Source organism: Macaca fascicularis, chromosome 11, assembly GCF_037993035.2.
Source record: "Macaca fascicularis isolate 582-1 chromosome 11, T2T-MFA8v1.1".
Taxonomy (NCBI): domain Eukaryota; kingdom Metazoa; phylum Chordata; class Mammalia; order Primates; family Cercopithecidae; genus Macaca; species Macaca fascicularis.
This window is the reverse complement of record NC_088385.1, coordinates 132,162,811-132,181,481: the sequence shown is the minus strand read 5'-3', so window position 1 is coordinate 132,181,481 and position 18,671 is coordinate 132,162,811. Positions and strand designations below refer to the sequence as shown.

Here is an 18,671-nt window from a genome sequence, read left to right as displayed (position 1 = left end):
TTGGAGGCTGGAAGTCTTCGAAGAACGTGTCAGCAGGGCTGGCTCCTTCAGAGGCTCCAGGGCGAATCGGCCCAGGCCCCTCCTAGTGTCTGCGGGTTGCTGGCGATCCTTGGCACTCCGTGACTGCCAGACATACTCCTCTCTCTACTCTGCCTTCACGCGGCCTTCTCCCTGCGTGTGTCTGTGTCTAAATTTCCCCTTCATGTAAGGACACCGGTCACACTGGATGTGGGACCCACCCTACTCCAGAGTATGACCTCATCTTAACAAATGACACCCACAATGACCCCATCTCCAAACAGCGTCCCATTCTGAGGTTCTGGGAGCTAGGACTTCAACAGATGAATATGGGGGGACATGATTCAACGCCTAACAGGCACCGTTCAAGCAAAGTGAATGTTTTGGTGGCCGACTTGTTCCTCAGCGTGGGCCAGGTTTACACCTGCACACCTGTCAGTCCTGATGGCTGCGGCAGCGGAAGCTGGCTCTGGGTGCAGCTGGCCAGCCGGCCCTCAGTGTGGAGAAGTGAGATTGGCAGGTCCCAGAAATGCACAATGATGTACATTTTGGAGGAGGGCCCCTTTGTAAGCCCCCAAGTATTGACCATGGGCTGGGCGCCATCCAACCACCCTACACACACAGTCATCTAGTCCTCATGACTTGCTGATAGGGTAAACAGCATTTTCCACACAAGGACTCCTTGCCCAGGGTCCCACAGCTAGGACAGGGCAGAGCTGGGATTTGGAACCAGGGGGTCCAGTTTCCAGAGCCACACAGTCCCTGCCCTGTGCCGATGCATCACTGAAGCACAGTTCATATTTTCCCCACTTTATTGGAAACTTTGTTGGAAGTGGCCTCAGCGGCTTCAGAGGAGTAAGCAACACGACAAAGACATGAACCTTAAATCCATCCTTCCAACTCCTGGACACATGCTTTGTGCCAGCAGATCTAGAATAGGGACAAAGGCTGTGCCATCTATCGTGTGCTGAGCCCTTGAAATGTGACAAGTCAGAACTGACGTGCGCTCTAAGTGTCAAATAGAGACTGAGTCTCAAAGGCCTTAGTTACCCAAAAAAATGTGAGACACCTCGTAATTTTCTATTAATTATAAGTTGGGATGTTTTTAATATATTGGGTTAACTAAAATATCTTATTAAAATTAATTTCACCTGGGCATGGTGGCGCATGCCTGTAATCCCAGCACTCTGGGAGGCCAAGGCAGGCAGATCACTGGAGCTCAGGAGTTCAAGGCCACCCTGGGCAACATGGCAAAACCCCATCTCTACAAAAAATACAAACATTAGGTGGGGCACGGTGGCTCACGCCTGTAATCCCAGCACTTTGGGAGGCCGAGGCAGGTGGATCATGAGGTCAGGAGTTTGAGACTACCCTGGCCAAGATGGTGAAACCCCATCTCTACTAAAAAAAATTTAAAAATTAGCCAGGCATGGTGGCAGGAGCCTCTAATCCCAGCTACTCAGGAGGCTGAGGCACGACAATGGCTTGAACCCAGGTGGTGGAGGTTGCAGTGGTGAGCCGAGATCGGCCACTGCATTCAAGGCTAGGTGCCAGAGCAATACTCCATCTCAAAAAATAATAATAATAATACAAACATTAGCCAGACGTGGTGGCGCACACCTGTGGTCCCAGCTAGTTGGGAAGCTGAGGTAGGAGAATCACCTGAGCCTGGGGTGGTGGAGGCGGCGGTGAGATTGTGCCACTGCACTCCAGCCTGGGCAACAGGGCAAGACTCTGTCTCAAAAAAAAAAAAAAAAAGCCGGGCGCGGTGGCTCAAACCTGTAATCCCAGCACTTTGGGAGGCCGAGACGGGTGGATCACGAGGTCAGGAGATCGAGACCATCCTGGCTAACACGGTGAAACCCCCTCTACTAAAAAATACAAAAAAAACTAGCCGGGCGAGGTGGTAGGCGCCTGTAGTCCCAGCTACTTGGGAGGCTGAGGCAGGAGAATGGCGTGAACCCGGGAGGCGGAGCTTGCAGTGAGCTGAGATCCGGCCACTGCACTCCAGCCTGGGCGACAGAGCGAGACTCTGTCTCAGAAAAAAAAAAAAAAAAAGGCTGGGAGCAGTGGCTCATGCCCATAATCCCAGCACTTTGGGAGGCTGAGGCAGGTGGATCACGAGGTCAGGAGCTCAAGACCAGCCTGGCCAACATAGAGAAACTTTGTCTCTACTAAAAATACAAAAAAATTAGCCAGACGTGGTGGCGCACACCTTTGGTCCCAGCTAGTTGGGAAGCTGAGGTAGGAGAATCACCTGAGCCTGGGGTGGTGGAGGCTGCAGTGAGCTGGGATTGTGCCACTGCACTCCAGCCTGGGCAATAGGGCAAGCCTCTTGTCTCAAAAAAAAAAAAAGGCTGGGAGCGTGGCTCATGCCTGTAATCCCAGCACTTTGGGAGGCCGAGGCATGTGGATCACGAGGTCAGGAGCTCAAGACCAGCCTGGCCAACACAGTGAAACCCTGTCTCTAATAAAAATACAAAAAAATTAGCCAGGCGTGGTGGCACATGCCTGTAATCCCAGCTACTCGGGAGGCTGAGGCGGGAGACTGGCATGAACCCGGGAGGCGGAGGTTGCAGTGAGCCAAGATCACGCCACTGCACTCCAGCTTGGGCAACAGAGTAAGACTTCATCCCTCCTGCCCCCCACCACCCCCCAAAAAAAAGAAAAGAAAAGAAAGAAAAATTAATTTCACCATTTCTTTTTACCCTTTTGACATGGTTACTAGAAAACTTCACATCACCTAGGGGGCTCACATTCTTTTTCTATTAGACCACTTGGGGCTACGGAGTTCCCATTTTAACCAGACTCTTAAAAAAAAAAAAAAAAACACTGAAGAAAGAAATTACAGAATTGTGCTCACAGAAACCTTTTTTACCAGAATATCCAACGTTGGTGTATGGCTTCCTGTAAAGCATTTTGCACTCAAACTTCTACGCATAAGACACGAATTCCAAAGGCCTTTGGATGCCTTGAAGCTTACGCATCAAACAGAACTAGAAAAGCTTCAACACGGAAGCAAGCTGGTTTCGCCTCCGGAACGCGCCAGCTGCTCTCCTGATGAATGCGGGCATTCAGGGCTTATGGATCCGCTGCGGATGCCTCTATTCTGGGCTTCTTCCATATGATTAGGAGGCTGTTCCTACTCTGTAGTTTTTCATTCCAAGCTGCGTGCGATTTTCTGCAATCAGGTTTGTTTCTCCAGGGTTCAATGGGTGGCGATGAAAACACGGAGAGTTTGACAATCCGGGCAGGTGGTGAATACGGAAGCTAAGAGGATTGCACGCAGTGGCTGTATCTGGGGGAGGGTGCGTTAGCTCTGCCAAGTCCCAGGAGGGGCCATGAGTGGCCTCGGGGGGCTGCCAGGTGCACAGTGTCCTCTGGCTATGCTGACGCCTCCAATTCTTTGAGCAGTGAGGTGACTGAGTTGGCATAAGGCCTCTTAAAGGTTGAACTCAGAGATGTTTCTGAATGGCCTGGGGTGTCAACAGGTATGAACCAGGGTGCCCATCATGGCCAGTGGACCTCATTCCCCCATCTCTGATCAGTAAAACGGGGATGTCAAGGACCGATGGGCAGTGCTGAGAGATTCCACATGTAACAGGGCTATGGTATAGTAGTTTCCCATGGCTGCCTCAACAAACCACTACAAACTGGGCGGTTTACAACAGAAATTCATCCACTTGCGGTTCTGGAGGCCGGAAGTCTGAATCAAGGTCTCGGCGGGGCCACGCTCCCTCTGAAAGCTCAAGGGAAGATCCTTCCTCGCCTCTTCCAGCTTCTGGTAGCCCCAGGTGTTCCTTGGCTTATGGCTCCATCCCTCTAGTCCCTGTTTCTCACTTCCCAGGGCCATCTTCTCCCTATGTTTCTTGGTGCTTCTGTGTTCAAATTCCCCACTTCTTATAAGCACATCAATCATTAAATTGAGGGTCCACTCTAATCCAAGATGATCTCATTTAACTTGATCACATCTGCAGACCCCATTCCCAAACAAGGGCTCACTCACAGGCCCAGGGCTAGGACTGGAATACATATTCTTACTCTCGGGGAGCACATTTCAGCCCACATGACTGGCTAAGCAGCGGGCCCCACAGCCCTCCTGCTCTTATTAACCAAGAGTGGGCTGTGTGTGGTGGCTCACGCCTATAATCCCAGCACTTTGGGAGGCTGAAGCAGGAGAACGGTTTGAGCCCAAGAGTTTGAGAACAGCCTGGGCAACATGGTAAGACCCTGTCTCTACAGAAAATGTAAAAAGTAGCCAGGCCTGGTGGCATGGGCCTGTGGTTCCAGCTACTTGGGAGGCTGAGGTGGGAGGATCACAAGCCCAGGAAGTTGAGGCTGTAGTGAGCCATGACTGAGCCACTACACTCCAGCCTGGGCAATAGAGTGAGATCCTAAACAAAAGCAAACAAAGGCCAGGGATGGTGGCTCACGCCTGTAATCCCAGCACTTTGGGAGGCTGAGACGGGAGGATCATGAGGTCAGGAGATCGAGACCATCTTGGCTAACACGGTGAAACCCCCTCTCTGCTAAAAATACAAAAAATTAGCCTGGCGTGGTGGCGGGAGCCTGTAGTCCCAGCTACTCAGGAGGCTGAGGCATGAACCCAGGAGGCGGAGCTTGCAGTGAGCCGAGATATCGCCACTGCACTCCAGCCTGGGCGACACAGCAAGACTCTGTCTCAAAACAAACAAACAAACAAACAAACAAACAGGGCCTCTTTGTGCCAGGTGCAGAGCTGGGGCCAGAGTGCAGCCCGGAGACGCCAGGCCTAGGCTGTTGACACAAATGATGTGGTTTGTGACAACACCTGCATTCCCTCTGGGAGTCTAGAATTTTGACACGTCAAGCAGAGGGTGATGACATGACCAGCCCCCAATAAAAAGCCTGGGCACGGAGTCGTCGGTGGGCACCCTCTGCTGGGGGAATTAAGTGCGTCCCGTGTGACTCCCCAGGGAGAGGACTTCGACGCTTGAGCCTGGCCTCCCTGGGACTTCACGCGCCTTTTCCCTTTGCTGATGGTGCTTGCGTCCTTCCGTCACAATACATCACAGCCGTGAGGACAGCTATATGCTGAGTCCTGCCAGTGCTCCGAGGGAACCGGTGGGCCTGTAAGTGGTCTTAGGAACCCTGCCACACGCAGCAACTGCAGACTTTCCCGGGAGACAGGTGGCAGCTGGGACCAGGGCGGTGGGGCCGGAAAGAGCCCAGCTGGGGGATTTCCTCTGGAAAGGCCCAGGGGAAGAACGGCCTCCACCTTGTGGACGGAAGGAGAGCAGTGGAGCGGGGGCAGCTGAGAGATCCCTCCTTACCTGGCACACCACAGGGCAGGCAGAGAAACGGGAAGGTGACTTCATCCTGAGAGCATGGGATGCCTCTGGAGCTCTTAAGGTGGTAAGGGACAAGGTCTCCTCTGGGTATAAAAGTTGCACACCCTGGACACTCTGCCCGGGTTAGCTCCTGTCACCCCCTGATGGAATGCAGATGGAGGTGGGGCAGAGCCGCCTGGGAAGGGAGGTGTAAGGCTGGGGGCGGCGCAGGCTGCAGGCCTGGACTAGAGGTGCCCCACTCAGTTACCAGGACCGTTGCTGCCTTGCCATCCGCCAAGACCAGTATCGGTGCCCCAACCCACATGTAGAAAGGGAGGGGCTGTGCCCCGCCAATGTTCTCTTCCTGGCTATAAATGTGTGACTAGCACTGCACCATCAAACTGCACTACCCTCCTCCCCAGCCCACAAAAGCAGGGGAGTTCCCCTGGCAATTCTTGCCCCATGCGGTGGGTATGGTGGGTGGGCTGGTACAGCATCGGATGACACCTGCCTCCAGCCTGCCTTCCTGGATGGCAGAAGCTGGAGAGCTAAGAACTGCATTAGCCTGCCTCCCTCACAGCTGGGGACTGGACAGAAAGTAAGTTCCGCCTTGCAGTTCCCCCATACACACATGACTTTGAAAATTAAGTGAAGTGTTGCAGCCGATATGCATGGTTCCAGAAACGGCCAGGGTCCCTGCACCTACACGCAAAGTCTAGTTGTTGTGGTGGCAGCAGTGGCTTCCTGGTCCTCAAATTATGCTACAGTTGTGTGACCTGGAACTCAATGGTCTCAACAGCTGCAATCCTGGACGGCCAGTTCGGCAGTGTCTGAGGCCATGCATCTCTCCCTCAGCCTTTCTGAAGATTCTTTTGAGTGTCTCTGTCTCCATGAAATCCCCTTCTGCCTAAATAACTAGTCATTTATTGCACGGATCCCAGTGAGCCAGAGCACTATACCTCTGGTCCATGTGTTTTGCCTAGGGACACACAAGTTGGCACTACCCAGTCAGTCGCACCTTACCCTAAATGGTATCTGGGAAATCTCAGCTTTGATGGGCCATTTGTTTTTTATTTTTGTTATTATTTTAGAGGAGTCTTGCTCTGTCATCCAATCTGGAGTACAGTGGCATGATCATAGCTCACTGCAGCCTCAAACTCCTGATCTCAGGCAATCCTCCTGCCTCAGCCTCCCGAGTGGCTGGGGACTACAGGTGCACACCACCACACCCAGCAATTTTTTGGTACTTTTTGTGTGGAGATGGGATTTCACCACATTGCCTAGGCTGGTCTGCAATTCTTGGGTTCAAGCAACCGTCCCACCTTGGTCTCCCAAAGCACTGGGATTACAGGCATGAGCCGCTGTGCCTAGCCTCTATATGAGACTATTAAAATAAAAAATGTTTACTCCTATCCTCACTGACCAGCCCTCCGCAACCTTCTCACGTATTACTCACTGTGAGTACCAGTTCCACACCACCAGAACCACCAAAACAGAATGACACCTTACACGAATGCCACCCCCACACCTACCATCAAGTCCAAGAACATCCAAGAGCTCGGTCCACACTTTCCACAGTGTCTCCACGAACATATCCACTCCCAACACGAACCTCTCGGTCAGCCTGGCCAAGAACTGCAGAAACAAGAAAATAGTCATCACCCAATTTCTACTCACCACTCTGCTGTTTTCCTCTATCTGTCAAGCAGTGAACCGGGGAGCCCGGGAGTTTATACCTGGGAAGGGAAAAACCGCACGTCCATGATGAATACCACATACGCCCAGGGGAGTGACTTGAACTGGATACTGATGACAGCCCAGCTGAGAAAAATTGGTGAAAATGACCCCTTCCTTGGAAGGGCTGAACAAGGCACCTATGGAGGCTGGGACTCCGCAGGGCCGCGTTACGCCACTTGCCATTGCTCCTGCTGTCTTTCATGCTCCCTCTTGGGTTAGGGTCTCTGCTTTCTTCTGTCTGATTTCTCTTTTTTTTTTTTTTTTTTTTTTTTGAGACGGAGTCTCGCTCTGTCGCCCAGGCTGGAGTGCAGTGGCCGGATCTCAGCTCACTGCAAGCTCCACCTCCCGGATTCACGCCATTCTCCTGCCTCAGCCTCCCGAGTAGCTGGGACTACAGGCGCCCGCCATCTCGTCCAGCTAGTTTTTGGTATTTTTTAGTAGAGACGGGGTTTCACCGTGTTAGCCAGGATGGTCTTGATCTCCTGACCTCGTGATCTGCCCGTCTTGGCCTCCCAAAGCGCTGGGATTACAGGCTTGAGCCACCGTGCCCGGCCTTCTGCCTGATTTCTCTAAAGAGACAGGGTCTCGCTGTTGCCCAAGCTGGGGTGCAGTGGTGCAATGATAGCTCGCTGCAGCCTCAAACTCCCGGGCTCAAGCAATGCCGCCTCAGCTTCCCAAGTAGCTAGGGCTACAGGTGCAGCCACCACACCAGGCTTTATTATTATTATTGTTATTATTATTATTATTTTGTAGAGACGGGGTCTTGCTATATTGCCCAGGCTGGTCTCAAACTCTAAGCCTCAAGCGATCCTCCTGCCTGGCCCTCCCAAATTCCTGGGATTACAGGCGTGAAACACTGCACCGCACCCTGCAGGTTTCTCATTTTTAGAGTGGAAGTTTCTGCTCCTAAGAAGCTGGTAATGATAGAGCCCCATGCTCTATCCAACTCTAAGGACCCCGGGCCTCTGAGGTCTTCATTTGCCCTCCAGGTGACACAGGGCTAAAGAAACATGAATACAAGGTACAGCCGCATTTTAACTTTTTTTTTTTTTTTTTTAAGTGATATTGTATACATGTAGCATAAAACTCAAGCCTACCAATAGGTATTCAGTGGACAGTAAGCCTTCCCTCTCATTTCCTGGCAACCTGAATCCCCCTCCAGAGGAACCACTATGACCACTCGCTTGTGAACCCTTCCTTAGATGTGCCAGGTGAATAATGGCACGGACATATTCTTTCCACAGTGGCAGCACAGGTGTACAGCTGAGCTGCTTTTCTCGTGCAACACTCTTATCTTGGAGATCACTCACACTCAGAACACACAGAGCTGCCCCACCCTTTTTAAAAGATGGCACACCTGGAGCCAGGCCCCTACTCACGGACACCTGTGTGGTTTCCAGCCTTTGCTATTACGGGGAAAAAAGAGCGGGCCCACGATGAATGCCACCCAAGTGGTCTACTGGCCCAGGGGATGAACTTGAACTTGATACAAATTGATGACAGCCCAACAACTGAGCAAAACTGAGTAAAACACACCCCTTCCCTTGTAAGGGCTGACCAAGGTATCTATGGGGGCCGGGATTCTGCAGGGCTGCAGCACACAGAGTGCTGCCATAATAGAACCCACCTACATGGGCCACTTGGCTCATGTGTGCAGGGTAAATGCCTCTGTGAATTGGCGACAGCATTTTTTTTTTTTTTTTTTTGAGACAGGGTCTTGCTCTGTCACCCAGGCTGGAGTGCAGTGGTATGATCTCGGCTCACTGCAGCCTCCACCTCCCAAGTTCAAGCAATCCTCCCACCTCAGGCTCCCAAGTAGCTGGGACTACAGGCTTGCACCACCACACTCAGCTAAAATTTTTGTATTTTTAGTAGAGACAGGGTTTCACCATGTTGGCCAGGCTAGTCTAGAACTCCTGACCTCAGGTGATCTGCCCACCTCAGCCTCCCAAAGTGCTGGGATTATAGGTGTGAGTCACCACACCTGGGCAGCTACAGTAGTTTATTTTATTTTATTTTGAGTCTCACTTTGTCGCCAGGCTGGAGTGCAGTGGCACGATCTCAGCTCACTGCAACCTCCGCCTCCTGGGTTCAAGCGATTCTCCTGCCTCAGCCTCTTGAGTAGCTGGGACTACAGGCGTGCACCACCATACCCAGCTAATTTTGTATTTTTAGTAGAGATGGGGTTTCCCCATGTTGGCCAGGATGTTCTCGATCTCTTGACCTCATGATTCACCAGCCTCAGCTTCCCAAAGTGCTGGGATTACAGGCATGAGCCACCATGCCCAGCTAGCTACAGCATTTTAGAATGGATGGTTCCTACAGGACAGAGGAGATAAGAGCAGGGCTGAATCAGGAACTAGGAGAGTAGAAAATGCCAATAACCTCAGAGGTAGCACTGTGGCTGAGAAAGCACAAGCCGGGCTGTCGACTGCCTGGGTTCAAATCCCAGCTCTGCCTCTTACTAGCTGGGTTTCCATGAGCATATTATATATATTCATAAGCTCTCTGGGGCTTCAGGGTTTGCACTAACAATGGAGATAACAGTACCTATTTCATCTGGTTATTGTGAACTTTACATGGGATATTCACGTGAAATGCTTTAAGCACATGGTAAGTGTTCAAGACTCCTGTCAACATCCAATATTCTTCTTTTTTTGAGACATGGTCTCACTCTGTCACCCAGGCTGGAGTGCACTGGCGCAATCTCGGCTTAAGGCAAACTCTGCCACCTGAGTTCAAGCAATTCTCCTGCTTCAGCCTCCTGAGTAGCTAGAATTACAGGTCCCTGCCACCACACCCGGCTAGTTTTTGTATTTCTAGTAGAGATGGGGTTTCACCACGTTGACCAGGCTAGTCTCGAACTCCTGACCTCAAGTGATCCGCCTTCCTAGGCCTCCTAAAGTGCTTCCCAAAGTGCTGGGACTACAAGCATGAGCCACCGTGCCCGGCCAATGTCCAATATTCTAACAGAAGCATTGACTTCACAATGTCCTATGAGGACACCAACATTTTAGCCCTAAAAAATAGTATAGAGGCTGGGCATGGTGGCTCACACCTATAATCCCAGCACTTTGGGAGGCTGAGGTGGGAGGATTGCTTTAGCCCAGGAGTTTGAGACCAGCCTGGGCAACAAAATGAGACCCTATCTCTAATTTACCTTAAGAAAAAATTTTAGGCTGAGCATGGTGGCTCATGCCTGTAATCTCAGCACTTTGGGAAGCCAAGGCGAGTAGATCACCTGAGGCCAGGAGTTCAAGACGAGCCTGGCCAATGTGGCGAAACCTCGTCTCTACTAAAAACACAAAAAATTAGCTGGGCGTGGTGGTGCACGCCTGTAATCCCAGCTACTTGGGAGGCTGACGCAGGAGAATTGCTTGAACCTGGGAGGCAGAGGTTGCAATGAGCCGAGATTGTGCCACTGCACTCCAGTCTGGGCGATAGAGGGAGACAGCATCTCAAAAAAAAAAAAAAAGATGGTTGGGCGCAGTGCCTCACGCCTGTAATCCCTGTACTTTGGGAGACCGAGGCAGGTGGATCACCTGAGGTCAGGAGTTCGAGACCAGTCTGATTAACATGTTGAAACCCCGTCTCTAGTAAAAATACAAAAAAAATTAGCCAGGTGTAGCGATGAGTGCCTGTAATCCCAGCTACTTGGGAGGCTGAGGCAGAAGAATCGCTTGAACCTGGGAGGTGGAGGTTGCTATGAGTTGAGATCACACCATTGCACTCCAATCTGGGCAACAGAGCAAGACTCTGTCTCAAAAAAAAAAAAAAAAAAAAAAAGATTTTCACAGGAGCATGAACCCTATTGCGAACTGCATGCAAGGGGCCTAGGTTGCATGCTCCTTGTGAGAACCTCATGCCTGATGATCTGTCACTGTCCCCCATCACTCCCAGACGGAACAGATGGAACCGTCTAGTTGCAGGAAAACAAGCTCAGTGCTCCCACTGATTCTACATTATGATGAGTTGTATAATTATTTCATTCTATATTACAATGTAATGACAATAAAAATAAAGTGCACAATAAACATAACGTGCTTGAATCATCTCGAAACCATCCCCCCACCCAGTTCATGGAAAAACTGTCTTCACAAAACCGGTCCCTGCTGCCAAAAAGGTTGAGGACCGCTGCATTAGAGAGAAGAGGAGGGTGACTGCCCCTCCCTTGGGTGGGGGTCGGTGGGGGGATCTGGGAGGAGGGCCTGCAGAAGACCAGCGTAAATCAGAACCACAACCACGAAGAGGTCTTCCAGAGATTCCACGTCACGGCACACATCCCAGCTCAGTGGTTCTCAGAGTGTGGTGGTGCCCGGACTAGCAGCAGCATCACCCAGGGGCTTGCCAGAAATGCAGACTCTCAGGGCCCCACCCAGATCCACTGCCTCAGACTCTCCAGGGATGGAGCCCAGCAATCCGTTTCCACAGGCCTCCTGGTGATGCTGATGCACACTCCAGGTTGAGGACCTTGACTGAGAGAGGCAGTTGCACATGTTCCTTCAGAGCAGCACTGCACTAAAGAGCTGCAGGCAGGCCAGACATACGTGGACAATGGAAGAGACACATAAGACAGCGACCTGCTCATAAAATGGAGTCCATATCCACAGCAACAAAAACAAAGGATGGACGTATCCAGCAACATCAAGAAATAGCAGAAAGTAATAATAATGAGTAAATAGATTACAGAATGTATGCCCCCCCTTTTTTTTTTGGAGACAGGGTCTTGCTCTGTTGCCCAGCCTGGAGTACAGTGGGGGTAATTGTGGCTCACTGCAGTTTCAAACTCCTGGGCTCAAGCAATCTTCCCACCTCAGCCTCCCATGTAGCTAGGACCACAGGCAGCTGCTACCATGCCCAGCTTTTCCTGTCACAATTTTTTTTCTTTTTCCTGAGACAGAGTCTTGCTTTGTCACCTGGGCTACAGGGCATTAGCGCCATCTCAGCTCACTGCAACCTCCCCCTCCCAGGTTCAAGCGATTATCCTGCCCCAGCCTCCTAAGTAACTGGAATTACAGACACACGCCACCAAGCCTGGCTAGTTTTTGTAAAATAGTGGAGACAGGGTTTTGCCATGTTGGCCAGGCTGATTTTGAACTCCTAACCTCAGGTGATCTGCCTGCCTCAGTCTCCCAAAGTGCTGGGATTACAGGTGTGAGCCACCGCGCTCAACCTACAATTCTTTAAAATATGTGTGACTTGTATATGTTTGTCAATATACAGCAATTTTTTTTGCAGGGGGGTGAGATAGAGTCTCGCTCCATCACCCAGGCTAGAGTATGACCTCGGCTCACTGCAACCTCTGCCTTGTGGATTCAAGCAATTCTCCTGCCTCAGTCTCTCAAGTAGCTGGGATTACAGGCATGTGCCACCATACCCGGCTAATTTTTATATTTTTAGTAGAGACAGGGTTTTGTCATGTTGGCCAAGCTGATCTCAAACTCCTGACCTCAGATGATCCATCCACCTTCCCAAAGTGCTGGGATTACAAGCGTGACCCATCGTGCCCAGACAGTATATAGCAATTTCTATAATTTGTTCAAATGGAGGGAAAAAGAAAGGCTTTTGTGAGAAAAGAATAGCAGGCCAGGCTGGGCGCGGTGGCTCATGCCTATAATCCCAGCACTTTGGGAGGCCGAGACGGGCGGATCACGAGGTCAGGAGATTGAGACCATCCTGGCTAACATGGTGAAACCCCGTCTCTACTAAAAAATACAAAAAAATTAGCTGGGAGTGGTAGTGGGCGCCTATAGTCCCAGCTACTCGGGAGGCTGAAGCAGGAGAATGGCATGAACCCAGGAGGCAGAGCTTGCAGTAAGCCGAGATTGCGCCACTGCACTCCAGCCTGGGTGAGAGAGTGAGACTCCATCTCAAAAAAAAAAAAAAAGAGAATACAGGCTTTTAAAAATGCCACCAAGTGCCCAGGAAAGGGTGCGTGGAAGCAGTTATTTTGGGAGGAAGGGACATTCCTGTTCATACTGTTGAACCTTTCTGTGCCTCAGTTTTCTCCGCCGTGGGAGAAATGGGACTAAGAGCGGATTCAAGAGCAGAACCTGTAAAGACCTCGGCACAGCGCCCAGCACACGGCAGGCGCCCAGTGTGTCGGAGCGGCTGAGGTACTTGTTGCATTCATGGGCTGCAGGGTGGCAACCTGGAACTCCCTGCAAGCTGAGCGGCCACCTCCCATGTAACACAAGCTGACAGGCAGGTGCTCTGAAACCTGCCATGCCTGAGAGGCTGGCGTGCCCGAGCAGCTTCTGGCATTGCTAAGAAAGGTGCAGGTCAGAGGTTCTTTCTCACGGTGGAAAGAACAGCACCTGACCCCTCCTGAAAACTTGCCCTGGGCAGGAGAGGGTGAATTCAGGGAGGATCCCATCACCTGCCGATTAACCATCTGGCTGGAGAAGTTGCTGTTCCCTGTGGGGCCGGCTCCGCCTGCTCTGGTGTGTAACACCCTGACCCACTTTGTGTGGATGGAGACATAGGAGCCCTGGGGGGAATAACATGGGCTGAACTGTGTCCCCCGAAAGGCTTATGTGGAACCCCTAAACCCCAGGATCTCAGAATGGGACTGTATTTGGAGACAGGGTCTTTAAAATGAGATCTTAAAGGTGAGCCCTAATCCGATTTGACTGCTGTCCTTATGCAAGTAGGAGAGTAGGACCCAGATGTATAGAGGAAAGACCACTAGAAGACACAGGGAGAGGGCGGCCATCTGCAAGCCAAGACGCAGGGCCTCAGGAGAAAGCAACCCTGGCACCTCGAGCTCAGATTTCCAGCCTCCAGAATGGGAGAAAATGTATGTCTGCTGTTTAGGCGACTGGGTTGCACTGTACACAAACACAGGAGCTTACAGAGAAGCCCCAAGCCTGGAGGCGGTTCCATCAGAAATCGGGTGAAAATGCAAGCCTGAATCGTATCAGGCCTCTAGATCTTTTTTTTTTTTTTTTTTTTTTTTTTTTTGAAACAGTCTTGCTCTGTCACCCAGGCTGGAGTGCAGTGGTGCGATCTCGGCTCACTGCAACCTCCGCTCCCCACCCCAAGTGTTCAAGCAATTCTTGTGCCTCAGCCTCCTGAGTAGCTGGGATTACAGGCGTAAGCCACCACACCTGGCTACCTTTTTGTACTTTTAGTAGAGATGGGGTTTCAACCATGTTGGCCAGACTGGTCTTGAACTCCTGACCTCAAGTGATCTGCCCGCCTCGGCCTCCCAAAGTGCTAGGATTACACGCATGAGTCACCGTCCCTGGCCAGGCCTCTAGATCTAACCACTGGTTCTTGGGGATCTGGGACATGGGGCACAGGGAACCACCACCATGAAGATGCACCCAGCCAGATGCAGATGGCAGAGATGCTATGGGGTGAGACCCAGCTTCTCCACAGAATAAGATGGCATCCAAGAAAAAGCATGAGGTGGGGGCATTAAAATTAAAAGTGATGTAAATCATGATGATTCGCTGTACTATGGAAGTGACGGGATGATAATAGTCCTTAATTCTGTGTCTTCCTTCCCAAAACCCATCACCCAGTCTCATTATGAGAAAAACATCAGCCAAATTCCAATAGGGAGCATCCTACAAAATCCCTGACCGGCTGGGCGCGGTGGCTCACGCCTGTAATCCCAGCACTTTGGGAGGACATGGCAGGCAGATCACTTGAGTTCAAGAGCAGCCTGGCCAACATGGTGAAACCTCTTGTCTCTACTAAAAACACAAAAATTAGCTGGGCATGATGGCATGCAACTGTGGTCCCAGTTACTCAGGAGCTGAGGCAGAAGAATTGCCTGAACCTGGGAGGCAAAGGTTGCAGTGAGCAGAGATCACATCACTTCACTCCAGCCTGGGTGACAGAGCAAGATTCTGTCTGGAGGGGAGGGGAGGGGAGGGGAGGGGAGGGGAGGGGAGAACTCCTGATCAATGCTCCTGAAAACTGTCAAGGTCATCAAAAATAAGTAGAGCCTGAGAAACTCCCAGCCAAGAGGACCTCGGGAGACCTGAGGACCAAATGTCGGGTGGGATCCCAGATGGGATCCTGGGACAGAAAAGGGTGGTAGGAAAAACTACGGAAGTCTGAATTACAGACTTCAGCGAATAACTGATGTAACAATATTGGTTCATTAATAGAACATCAATATACAACTTTAATAATGGGGGAAATGGGGTGAGAGGTATATGGCGACTCCCTGTATTATCTTCACAATTTTTCTATAACTCTAAAAGAACAGACTATTTTTTAAACTCTACTCATAGAAAGAATAACGTTAATTTGTTTTTTAAAAAGGCTTGGGGCTGGGCATGATGGCTAACGCCTGTAATCCCAACACTTTGGGAGGCCAAGGCCAGAGGATCATTTGAGTCTGGGAGTTAAGAGACTGGCCTGGGCAACATGGCGAGACACCGTCTCTATAAAAAATTAAAAAATTAGCTGGGCACGACGGCATGTACCTGTGGTTCCAGCTACTCAGCAGGAGCTTGGGGGATCGTTGAACCTAGGAGGTTGAGGCTGCAGTGAGCTGTTCATGCCACTGCACTCCAGCTTGGGTGACAAAGCAAGACCTTGTCTCAAAAAAAAAAAAAAAAAAAATTAAAAATTTAAAAAAGAGACTTAAAAGATACTTCATGTGTAGACTTGTTTAGATCCAAATTCAAACAAAGCATTTTATAAAAAGACATTTTGGGTCAGGGAAATCAGAAAATGGAGCTGCATTAGATGTTAAGGAATAAGCTGTGATGATGGTATTGTGGGGTTGGTTTGTTTGTTTTGTTTTGTTTGGAGACAGAGAGATGTCTCGCTCTGTCACCCAAGCTGGAGTGCAATGGTGCGATCTAGGCTCACTGCAACCTCCGCCTCCCGGGCTCAAGCGATTCTCCTGCCTCAGTCTCCTGAGTAGCTGGGATTACAGGTGAGCGCCACCATGCCCAGCTAATTTTTTTTTTTTTTTTTTTTTTTTGAGACGGAGTCTCGCTGTGTCTCCCAGGCTGGAGTGCAGTGGCGTGATCTCGGCTCACTGCAAGCTCCGCCTCCCGCGTTCACGCCATTCTCCCGCCTCAGCCTCCCAAGTAACTGAGACTACAGGCACCCGCCACCACGCCCAGCTAGTTTTTTGTATTTTTAGTAGAGACGGGGTTTCACCATGTTAGCCAGGATAGTCTCGATCTCCTGACCTCGTGATCCACCCGCCTCGGCCTTCCAAAGTGCTGGGATTACAGGCTTGAGCCACCGCGCCCAGCCGCCCAGCTAATTTTTATATTTTTAGTAGAGACAGGGTTTCACCATGTTGGCCAAGCTAGTCTCAAACTCCTGACCTCTAGTGATCTGCCTGCCTTGGCCTCCCAAAGTGCTGGGATTACACGCATGAGCCACCATGCCTGGCCGGTATTGTGGTTTTGATTTTCACAAAATTTGTATTGTTAAAGATACTAACTGAAATATGCAAAGGTGAAGTAATATCTTGGATCAGCTTTAAAATATTATTCCAGGCACCCCCCAAAAAAAATTTAGGAAGGAAAGAAGTAACCAGAATGGCAGAAAGTTGCTACGTGGGAAGACCTGGGTGAACGAGGGTTCACTCTACTCTCCCTACCTTTGGGTATGTTGGACAATTTTCAGAACGGAAAGTTGAAATATGAGGACAAGGTGAGCAAACTGTGGATGCCTGAGGCCTCAGACAAACAAGGCCCAGCCATCGCCTCTGTGGGAGGGAACAAGATTGCTTCAAGCCTGGGATTTCATCAGCCCTCTTTTTACAGCAGTCAGGTGGGGACATCCAACACCCGGGGACATCCAACACTGGGGTTGGGTGATAGCGGCCTTCCTGCATCCTCATCTCGCTTTACCTCCATCACCCTCAGGCACAAACAAATGGGTCCTGTGGAAAATCAGGCCATGAGGGCAAAGGCATCTTGATGAGCAAGCCAGGGAGGGGGGTGGGAGATTCTGCCATTCAGCGGTTTCCCAAGCATCTGAAGAACACACAGAAATGCAAAGGCCAGATGAATGGAAAATGCTGGAACATAAATACAGACCACGTATGAACCACAGAGGGGAAAGGGCACCCCCAGCGTGGTGAGCCTGCCCAGCCTCAACCCAGGGATCAAACTCAGCGTCAACCAACAAGAAAGTGATGGCACAAACAGACACCACGAGCCCTGATGTGGTGCTGCCTCAGCAAGGATACACGGCGCCTTCTGTAGAATTCTTGCCATGAAAGCTAAGTCTGAGCCTAACCTGGAGGAAATAAACAGATAATACACACTGTGGGACATTTCAAAAGACAGTTCTGAACCGCGTGCGGTGGCTCACGCCTGTAATCCCAGCACTCTGGGAGGCCAAGGCAGGTGCATCACGAGGTCAGGAGATCGAGACCATCCTGGCTAACACAGTGAAACCCTGTCTCTACTAAAAATACAAAAAATTAGCCGGGTGTGGTGGCGGGTGCCTATAGTCCCAGGTACTCGGGAAGCTGAGGCAGGAGAATGGCGTGAACCTGGGAGGCGGAGCTTGCAGTGAGCTGAGATCGCACCACTGCACTCCGGCCTGGGCAACAGAGCGAGACTCCGTCTCAAACAAACAAACAAACAAACAAACAAACCAGTTCTGGTCTGTCAAAACCACAGCGAGGCCGGGCGCGGTGGCTCAAGCCTGTAATCCCAGCACTTTGGGAGGCCGAGACGGGCGGATCACGAGGTCAGGAGATCGAGACCATCCTGGCTAACACGGTGAAACCCCGTCTCTATTAAGAAATACAAAAAACTAGCCGGGCGAGGTGGCGGGCGCCTGTAGTCCCAGCTACTCGGGAGGCTGAGGCAGGAGAATGGCATAAACCCGGGAGGCGGAGCTTGCAGTGAGCTGAGATCCGGCCACTGCACTCCAGCCTGGGTGACAGAGCGAGACTCCGTCTCAAAAAAAAAAAAAAAAAACAAAACAAAAAAAAAAAACCCACAGCGATACTACTTTACCTCTGCCAAGATGGCTAGAATCAAAAAAGTAGACCATAGCAAGTACTGACAAGGATGTGGGGAAACGAGGCCCCTCCTACCTTGCTGGTAGGCAGGTAAAATGGTACATCTGCCTTGGAAATGGGTGACAGTTCCCCAAAGTGTTAAACAAAAAGTTCCTGTATGACCCAGCAACTGCACTCCTAGGTATGCAACACAAAATACTGGAAACATATGTCCACACAAATATCTGCACATGGATGTTCAGAGCAGCATCATTTATAACAGACAAAAAGTGACATAAACCCAAATGCTCATCAATCGATGATCAGGTAAATAAAAAGCCATAAAGAGGAATAAAGTACTGATCCTGCAATATGGATGAACCTTGAAAACATTAGGCTAAGTGAAAGAAGTCAGACACAAGGCCAGATTGTACAGGACTCCGTTCTTATGAAAAGCCCACAGGAGGCTCAGTCAGAGACAGAAAGCAGACTGGCAGTTGCTTAAGGCTGGGAGTTGGGGCAAAGGAAAAAAGTAGGGACTGCTAATGGGTACAGAGTTTCTTTTTGTAAGAACTTTTAGAACATGCAAATGTTCTAAAATTGACTGTAGTGACAGCTGTACAGTGCTGTGAATATACTAAAAACTGCTGAGCTTTCAATGAATA

General features: G+C 50.6%; 1 protein-coding gene across 1 annotated transcript in view; it reads right to left on the bottom strand.

Moving 5' to 3' along the window:
- The window catches only part of BRI3BP (BRI3 binding protein), a 39,094-nt gene that overhangs the window by 13,005 nt on the left and 7,418 nt on the right, over window positions 1-18,671 (bottom strand). The window contains exon 2 of the mRNA XM_005572605.4: window positions 6,860-6,962. Coding sequence (XP_005572662.1) covers window positions 6,860-6,962 — 103 coding nt within the window. The remainder of the gene's footprint in view (window positions 1-6,859; window positions 6,963-18,671) is intronic.